Source organism: Nematolebias whitei, chromosome 4 (genome assembly GCF_014905685.2).
Source record: "Nematolebias whitei isolate Nwh7 chromosome 4, NemWhi1, whole genome shotgun sequence".
In the NCBI taxonomy this organism is placed as follows: Eukaryota; Metazoa; Chordata; class Actinopteri; order Cyprinodontiformes; family Rivulidae; genus Nematolebias; species Nematolebias whitei.
This window is the reverse complement of record NC_056501.1, coordinates 4,971,912-4,981,587: the sequence shown is the minus strand read 5'-3', so window position 1 is coordinate 4,981,587 and position 9,676 is coordinate 4,971,912. Positions and strand designations below refer to the sequence as shown.

General features: G+C 42.0%; 1 protein-coding gene across 1 annotated transcript in view; it reads left to right on the top strand.

The window, feature by feature from the left end:
- Positions 1 to 350: 350 nt before the first annotated feature.
- fgf24 (fibroblast growth factor 24) overlaps positions 351 to 9,676 on the top strand; it is a 12,094-nt gene continuing 2,768 nt past the window's right edge. Inside the window, exons 1-3 of the mRNA XM_037675610.1 lie at positions 351 to 412; positions 578 to 614; positions 3,471 to 3,648. Of these exons, the coding sequence (XP_037531538.1) occupies positions 381 to 412; positions 578 to 614; positions 3,471 to 3,648 (247 nt within the window). The 5' untranslated portion in view covers positions 351 to 380. The remainder of the gene's footprint in view (positions 413 to 577; positions 615 to 3,470; positions 3,649 to 9,676) is intronic.

Here is a 9,676-nt window from a genome sequence, read left to right as displayed (position 1 = left end):
GATACATTTTAAGAAACACTTTTTTTTTTCTTTTGAGCTCTCGTGAAGTGATTCCATTTTACTCTTGGCACCAGTTCACGGAGGACTTCTCATCTGCGGAGGAACAGAGGAGACTAAAAAAGTCTTGTGGTTCTTTTCCCCAACAAGGAAGCGCCAGATGTTGCTCTCCGTAACTGTGCTGCTGCTTTCCCGTCACCCGTCCTCACACTGGGATCCAATGTGTCGCTTCCCCCCGGAGCTGCGTGCGTAAAAGACGCGCAGCGGTGCGGAAGCTCGAGAGCCAGAGAAACGAGAGGAGGGCGGTTTGAGCAACCCTTCCTGGGCTCGGGACCCGTGGAAGCAGGTCCGTGGAAGCAGGTGTATTTCAGCTGAAAGCCAAGATGTCTCTGCTGCCTTCGAGGTTCATTTACCTGTAAGTGTCCCACATCTCTGTTTCACTTAAACTCGCGCATTCTCACCAATAGAAGTCGCCAAAAACGTCATATTTGTGCGTTGGTGTCACGCAGGTAGGCTGCGTGGATTTTTCGTGTAATTGCGTGTGATTCACCCCCACCCTTCCTCTCTTCTTCCCTCTTAGGTGTTTACATTTTCTGGTGCTCTATTTCCAGCTACAGGTACGTTTACTCTCATTTTGATTTTGTGCTCGTGATGTAATGATGAAATAATGGGGTTCCCGATATGAGCCAATGACGTCATTTTATCATACAGTAATTCATTTACGATCCGGAAAAAAAATATATATATGAATGGCAGAAAATAGAATAATTTCTTGTCAGCTTTCAGGATTTTAAAAGTACAGTTGTGCTGTAAATATTTCGGGCCCTGCAGGTGAAATTTCATGAGATGACGTCACATTTCCTCAGATTTTACTTTTGTCTGACTTTGAACTTAATTACTGGCAGGAGCCACTCAGCTAATTGAAAGGATTTACTTTGGACAGGCTTATCTCAGAGCTACTGATCAGCCTGTTGCCCAACAGGCTGGCAGCAATTTACTTATATTTTCTAAATAAATATTGTGGACGATCTTTGGGATTAACAATAAAAGGAAAACAGGAAGTGGCTGGTTTTAATCTGTAATCTATTTCTGTACAGTTAAACATCTCACAGGCGGCGTAATCAGCTGTTTTTAAAATGTAATTTTAAACTAAATTTAACAGGAAAATGTATTATTAATGCATATTTTGAACACAGAAATTGCAGGAAATGTTTGGGATAATCTTGGGTGCCTTTTGCTAATTTTTCAGCTAAATTTCCATTAAATACATAAGCACAAAAATACATAAAAGTAATGAAAATACAGGTCAAACAAGGTAAAAAACACACATATTGAAAACCCTACATTTATTTGAAAGTCCTTTTTATAATGTAATTTCTTTAGATGTTTAAATCTGATTAAATCTGAGTATTAAAGTTTTGTATAAGAAGTTAGGAATATGGATTTATTTTTTAAAAAGGCTTATCGTTACAAAATGGAGTTAGTTTAATAACTATATCAATAATAAAAATATCTTTATTGCCTCTTTAATGCCTGGCATTAAAACAGTTTCACTTTGTTGCGTCCCGTTTTAATAAAATGAACATTATAGTTTGTGATTTTAAAAATAATAGAATATTCTAATAAGTTATAAACTATTCAATAAAAATGTAAAGGGAGGAATGAATCAAAGTTTGGAAGGTTTTGTACTGCCATCGTGTGTGTGTGATTTCGTGGATCCCACCCGTCTGTTTTAAGAAGATAGTGCGGCGTATCTTAGATGCAACAGCTCAGCTGACGCCTGCTCCACGTTTGAAGTTGAAACTATTTCCGTTTTCATTCTTTTGAGGAAAAGAGACGCGTGATAAAAACTACACCTCTGTCACTGCAGCGTTCACCTCGCCCATGTGCTTAGGCTTGCCTCTCCATTCAGATGAAATCCCACTGTCTCCCAAAGACACCTTCATATTTGTTTAGAGAGGGGAAGATTTGGGATAAATCCCTCAGCGGCTCAGTGTTGTGTTGTGCCGTAGCTTCTTTTCTTTGCTTGTCAGCTTTGAGGTTCATGTCTGACAACGGACGAGCAGCTTTGAACACATTTCTGGATAGTTTGGCTTGAACTGCTTGTTTTTGGACACATTTCAGTATTACATGTTTGGTTCCTGCATGCTTGTCCTCCTTGTTTAGCTGTTATGGCCGTTGGTGCTTGACATGAAGGTTTGAGGACAAATCACCCTGATTGTTGTGTTTACATCTGCTTCAGTGTTTCTTTCAAGTATATTCTTGTTACAGCACCACATTCAGGCCTCGTATTGTTACTGCAGCATTTTGGTCATTTTCTGTGTTTGGTGTGGATGGAGACATTTGTAGAAACAGTAAGGAAAGTTTTATTTTTGTCCTGTGTTGACGCGTCCCAGTGCACCTGCACAAGTCAACTCCTCGACATGCCTTCAGTTCACCGAGTTTCATTTGGTGGAGAAAGCATAAGCTGGGCTTTTGGGCCTCTTAAAGAACCTGCTGGAACATTCTTGGGGAAACCTGTATGACATCTGGTTCAGAAGAGGTATGCGAGGAGCAGAGCAGCGCGCTGATTTGCAGAGGCTGCTTGTCTTTTGTCTCTGATTTAAAGGATTTGTTCATGTGAAGCCACCATATATACCATCATGTTTGCTACGTGTCATTAGAAGGCAGATTAACAAGGACTCAGGGTATGTAATGCCTGTGTAATTAGCCAGCTGAGAACAACCACATAAAAAGCAATTACTGTGCAATTACCACACCATACAGCTGGGAGATCAGATCTTGGCCTGCACTGAAATTCCAGGGCTTCTGAAAGTATATGTTGCCTTTAAAAAAAAAGTACAACTGAAAGTGCAGTTTCCTTTTTCCTTTTGTCAGGTTGTAGTTGGTTCATAAACAATAAGTTGTGAAGATATGGAATGCAGATTTGTGCAGTTTTATACAAAATAAAAAACACTTTCCTGACGTGAGATACTTCCTTCTTTCTCAGTGGAGCCCTCCACCTGCCGAGTTTTCTAATTTATGGACTCTGTTTGGCCTTCAGGCAGATATTTGCTTGATGATAGTGCAACAGGTCTGGATGCTTCAGGTGTATAATTGCTAGTGGCTTGGTTGCTTGTGGAAATGGAGTACAGGTTTCTCAGTAATGCTCGGGGCACATTATATTCTGTCTCAATAAGAACCAGCGCATAGTTACTTACATCTTCTGCTGGATTTTTACTCAGACGTTGACTTCATTAGAATGCCTTGTAATGTATTTAGCTCCTTGTAATGCACGGCATGTAAAACATTAAAGCAAATGGCACCACCACAGTTTTCTTTTAGGGTTATTATTTCCATTTGTAAGCCCTGAAGCACAAACGTCTTTGACGTAGAACCCATAAAACACAGAGCACACATCACAATCAACACCTGCGCTGTGACGATCTCCCTGTCTGCCTCTCCTCACGCTCCTGTCTCACTCCTCTGTGCAGGAATCCCAGCAGAGCACTGCTGACTTTAGGTTTTACATCGAGAACCACACAAGAAACCCAGACGACCTGAGCCGGAAGCAGGTCCGCATCTATCAGCTCTACAGCAGAACCACGGGCAAACATGTTCAGATCTTGGGAAAGAAAATCAACGCCAACGGGGATGATGGGGGCAAGTATGGTATGGAAGAACTTTTGTGCATCCTCACTTAACATGTCAGCTAGTAGTTTAAACCCACAAAGGAGTCTAAATGTTCATCTTCAGTGTATTTTTACTTTCTAGTGTACTGCACCTCATAAACCTGCTGTATTCAGCGTAACAATGGCTGAAAACTGCAAGTCATGTCTTACTCTATACTCCTACTGACTGGGTTAAATTTAGGGAATGATGAATGATGACTGGTTAAGAGTTAATCACAATCAGAGCCACAGCGCGTGCTGAGAATCTGATCAGTGGACTCAGATCCATAATATACAGTCTGTGCACACAGACAGGAGGATTGTTAATGTAAGCAAACAGTAAATCTGCTGATAATTTAAGTCCTGGCCAAACAAGAGGAAGGTGTTTAACATGAGAGTGGAGCAACACATCTGGGTGTTTAAGCGCTCCACTTTGACTGGCAGTGAATAGAAACATGAACCTCTGTTGTGTTGTTTAAAGAAAACTTTTTCAGTTAGGACTGCACCATTCCTTTGAGTTTTTAGGTGCTCAAATGTTGGTGAAGTAGGTAAATTAAAATTTAATGCAACTGGCAATCAATGCGTTTGATAGAGAAACGTCCATTAATATTTCCTGGTGCTCATCAGAGATGGATAGATGCATGAGGGCCAAGATGGGGTAGAGGCAGGGCATCCGACTCTGGACCCGAAAGTCCCAGGTTCGATCCCCAGTCATTGCACATCCCGTGGTGTCTCTGAACAGAACACCCTATCCCCGATTGCTCCCCGGGCGCCTTCAATAGCTGGCCACTGCAGCACTTGGGGGTGGATGGGTTAAATGCAGAGAGACAATTTCACCATTGTATGGGAACATACAATGATGACAACACATTATTATAAATGTTCATTAAGCTGACAAAGTTAAGTCAGGTCCTTTGGACAGATACAAATAAAATTGTTGAAACGTTTCATCTTTTATCCATTTCTTCAGTCTGAGGAGCTGCAGTAAACTCAGTCTTATAAGCAGCACCTTCTCATAGTGGATCAACCAGCTTGCTGATGACACCCAAACTAGCTGTTCACATGAAAAAGGAGGACCATCAGCCTAATGACCAATCGTTAGTGACCTGACGGCCACTTGCTATTCACAGAGGGCTGAGTGAAACTAGCAATAACAGCATTGTAAGAAAGTGACAAATGGACATGGAAGCCTCCTCCCCTGCCCTCTCTCTGAGAAACCGTCGATCTTTAAACAAGGGCGGAGGCCTCCATGTCCAACTGTCCCCCTCTCACAATGCTGGTATTGCTAGTATCACTCTGTCTCCTGTGAATAGCAAGCAGCACTCAGGGCACCTAACTGGTTGTGAGGCTGATGGTCCTCTTTTATCATGAGTACAGCTAGTTTTGGCTGACTCTAACGAACTGGTGGATCCACTATGAAAAGGTGCTGCTTATAAGACTGAGTTTAGTGCAGCTCCTCAGACCGACAAAGTCTTTTGGGTAAAAGACGAAACGTTTCAACAAAGTATTTTTTTAATCCATCCAGAGGACCTGATTTAAGTTTGTTAGATGTTTCTACCTGGATTATTGAGCATGCATCAGGATGTTCATGAAGCTGTTTTCTTATGTTGTTTTGGTTATGAGCACTAGTTAAGGCAAACTGATTAAAAACTTTTTTACTGTGTGAACTAAAATCTTGCACCCCCCACCAGCACTGTCCCGCAGATTCCCCCAGTCCTGTTGGACTGTTGGCCACGCTTTGTTTGGCGGTGGTGCTCTCTGTTTATCTAGCACAGGAGTGGTGACATTTGGAAGCCCCCCCATTAGTGATGGAGATGGATCAGAGCTTGTTGAAATAGATGACCTTGCAGAGGCGTTTTCTGACGGGGTCAGGGCTGTTTTCACTTTGATGTTCTAATATGTCACGGTTTTGTTTAATATGGTTCAAAAGAAAGTTTTTGCTTTGCTATTCTGCAAATCAGCAATAACTGTTGGCCGTGTGGAATTAAAACTAATTAACTGAATCTCCTAAAGCAAAGGGCTGAGCACACTGAACACGGGGAAGCATCTGGAAGACTTTGTTCTAAAGTATCCGATTCGTTTTCATACAACCTAGAGTAGAACCACTTGGCACAGATTTTTCCACTCTTTCCAAATCAAATATGGAAAATGAGTTAATTGATGGTCAGCAACAAGCTCTTTGAAGCACCGTTCAGCTTTGCTCCCCTGCAGATATTTTGCTCATAACAGCTGACTCACAGCGCTAAAATTGCCCGTCTTGAACGCCTCTGCTCAGTCACAGATGCGCAGAGGCGAAGTTTTCTCGCTGCTTGTTGAAGCTTGAGTGGAAGCAGATCCAATTTTTCCCATGAGCCTTTGCCAATTCTACCCCCCTTCCTGTCCCTCACTAACCTCCTCCCCATCCAGCTGCAGTACCTGGCACCTGTGAACTCCTTTGCACTCACAAGTCATGCTCACTGTGAAAGACTCGCAACAAAGAGCCAACAAAACACCCCAGAAGACATATCGTACTTTGTTGCAGGGCTTTTTGACTCCATATCTATACATCTAAAGTGAAGCATTGTAATCCTGTTTTTGTTTTAGAGTAGCATATTTATTACTTTTAGGAGACTTGAACAATCTTCCTGCACAACAGTCGATTGTAACTGATGCCTGCTGTCCGCAAGGAGCAGATGGTGGGTCACTAAAAAGGCTTTTTAACTGATAAAAGTTGAAATATGGAATTACGACTGGAGTTCCCAGCTTTTTCCTGACAGGTGGCCTCTTGTTGAGGTCAATATATGGCTGTGGCCCACATTTTTCAGATTGCATCAGTGCACAAAAAAAAAGGAAAAGCAGCCAAGAAAGAGAGCTGATGAATGTGTCCAAGGCTCATAGTGCCTGTGTTAAAACGATTGATGCTGGAATATATGTTTTAAATATCAAACAGGTAATTCACTCAGATATTTGTTCATTTTCCTTTAACTTTGTTTTGTTATGTAATATGATGATATATTTTACGCTATAGATGTTAGTTAGGCCGTATTGACATGAAAACGTGTTCTGTCTTTAAATGTATGGAGTTTTTGTAAGAATTAGGGTTTCCAAGTGCTTTCACTTCAACTAATTGGACCAACCTCCAATTATTGTTGTATGGTAGTGGTATTTATTATATTTAGATACACAAACGTTTTGATTTTAGTGGCAATTTGGTTGAATTTGCTAACGCCTTCACTCGTCAAAGGAGTTTTGAAATCAAACTCTTGGTATTTTATTCTAAGAAATTTTCACTAAAGTTGTTTTTAACCGGGGCAGCACAGTAGATCAGTGGTTAGAGCTGACATCTCTTAGTGAGAAAGTCGCAGGTTTGCCTCCCACCCTTTCTGGGTGGAGTTTGCATGTTCTCTCCGTGCTGCGTGGGTTTTCTCCGGGTACTCCGATTTCCTCCCACAGACCAAAAACATGCACGTTAGTCTGACTGGTAACTAAATTGTCCCTAGGTGAGAGTGGGAGACTGAATGGTTGTTTGTCTCTCTTGTCTCTACGTGTCCCTGTGAAGGACTAGACACCTGTCCAGGGTGTCCCCTGTCTCTCGCACAGTGACTGCTGGAGATAAGCACCAGCTCCATACGACCCAGAAAGGACCAGTGGGTAAAGATGGTTGTTTGTTAACAATGTCTTGCCAACAGACAGACAGGGTTGATGCCAAATGTTAGTGACAAGGTTTTAAGCAAAGACGTTGTGTAATGTGGAGTGTTTGGAGTATCTGCTGTGGTAGTTTGAGCTGCCACTACACCCAATTTTAATTCAGTATCTGTGAAACGGACTTATTTAGTAAAATAAAAGTAAAATGATATGTGTTGTCATCATTGTATGTTTCCATACATGGCAAAATTAGTTCTTTGCATTTAATCCATCGCACCTGGGATACACTCAGGTGGAGCAGTGGGCAGTTAAATAAACGCCCAGGGAGCAATTAAGGATTAGGTGTCTTGCTCAGAGACACAACGATATGTGGGAATTTTTATTTTTATTTTTTCTCATTTAGCCTTTATTTATACAGGTTAGTCTCATTGAGCCACGAGAACTCATTTTCAAGAGAGACCTGTTTAGGGAGCACATGGTGGGGGTTAAGGGCCTTGCTCATGGGCCCAGAGTGGGGCGAATGAGGGTGGGGGCAAGTGTGGGTTTTTCACCTACCCCACCCACAATTTTTTGATGTTGTCGGGGCCGGGGCGTGAACCGGCGATCTTCGGATCACAAGCCCACCTCTCTAACCTCTGCGCCACCACTCCCCCACTTCTGGAATGGCTGGGGATCGAACCTGGGACTTTCGGGATCCAAATTGGCTGCCCCACCTCTACCCCATCCTGTAGCCAGTTTTGTGTTTTTTAATTTTAATCGTCTGTGGCTGTCATTTGGAGCTGCACATCCAGTGATCATGAAGGCGTCATTAAAATGTGTCCTGTGGTTCTTGATATTTAACTTTTTTATTATTTTTGTATACAAACAAACCCGCTCATGATGGGAAAGTGACACCATCATTGGTTTTATACGTAAACCAGTCATGCAGGAGTTGGTTCCTCCTCAGTGACCCCCAAAACGGCCCAGACTCTTTTCTCCAGCGATAAAACCAAGTTAGTACAAACAGACGTCTCTCAGAACAGAAGGAGGAACTCTTATCTCCTCCCACACTTTTAAGACGGGTCACCTACTTCCCACTTTTCTCCCAAGGTTTGATTTGGGGGTGGGGGGTGCTACTTCTGCCCCCATGCCCCTCTCACCCTCTTCCACCATTCTTCCTTTGCTCCCTTGAGCGCAACTGAATGGGCCTGTGTGTTAAACAAATGGATCATCTTAACTTTTTGATTGAGTGAGCACAGACTAAAGGGAACTTGAAACCCAATCCTGAAGGACACATAACCGCTCCACAAACGTTTGGCAGATCTCTTTGCTGGTCTAAGAGCGAGCCGAGACAAAGCTGACCTTGCAGGGGTTAACATTTAGGATAGGAACAGGAGTTGGGTGTCAGGGGCTCAGAACAATAAACGAGCCGCCACGATTCATCTTTAGAGCGGATTATTGCTGATGGGACTACGGCATGGTGGATTAATTCATATATAATATTTTATAACATTATTACACATGGCATTATCTTGAGAGTATTAAATTACTTGCTTTTGTGAGACCAGTTGCTGAACAGCAAAGGCGGACAGTAAGGTTTTTACTTGCCTGCCTGGTACTAAAATATCCCAAATTTTACAAAAACTTCAGAAATAATCATCAGATGTACCTCAACTTTTGGACGCAGTGTTATTCTCATACTGTCCTAAAATAAACTTGAGATGGTAATACATGCTTTCATAACACCCAGGCTTGATTACTGCAATGCTTTTGGGTTTGGAATCAGTCAGACCTCCACTGCACGTTTACAACTGGTCCAAAATGCTCCAGCTTGATTTTTAACTGGTACAGGCAAAATCGAGCACATTACTCCAGTTCTGGCCTCCCTATACTGGCTCCCGGTTCACTTTTGAATTCATTTAAAAATCCTTCTGTATGTTTTAAAATCTCTGAACAGTTCTGCTCCTTCTTATCTCACTGATCTGCTGCAGCCATATCTCCCACAGTGCTCTCTGAGGTCAGGAGACCAGATACTTTTATTGGTTCCAGTCACTCGTTTTAAGCTCAGATGTGACCGGACCTTCTCTGTTGCAAGTCCAAAACTGTGAAATGAGTTACACCTGCATGTCAGGCAGGCTCCCTCTCTCACTGTTTTTAAGTCTTTTTTAAAAACTCACTTTTATTCCCTTGCTTTTGACACTGTGTGAGTTGATTTTAACTTGTCTGTGTTCTAAAATGTTAGTCATTTAGTATCTGTACCTATTTGGATCTATGTATTTTATGCTGTGTCCTTTGCTTGCTATCTATCTATCTATCTATCTATCTATCTATCTATCTATCTATCTATCTATCTATCTATCTATCTATCTATCTATCTATCTATCTATCTACCTACCTACCTACCTACCTACCTACCTACCTACCTA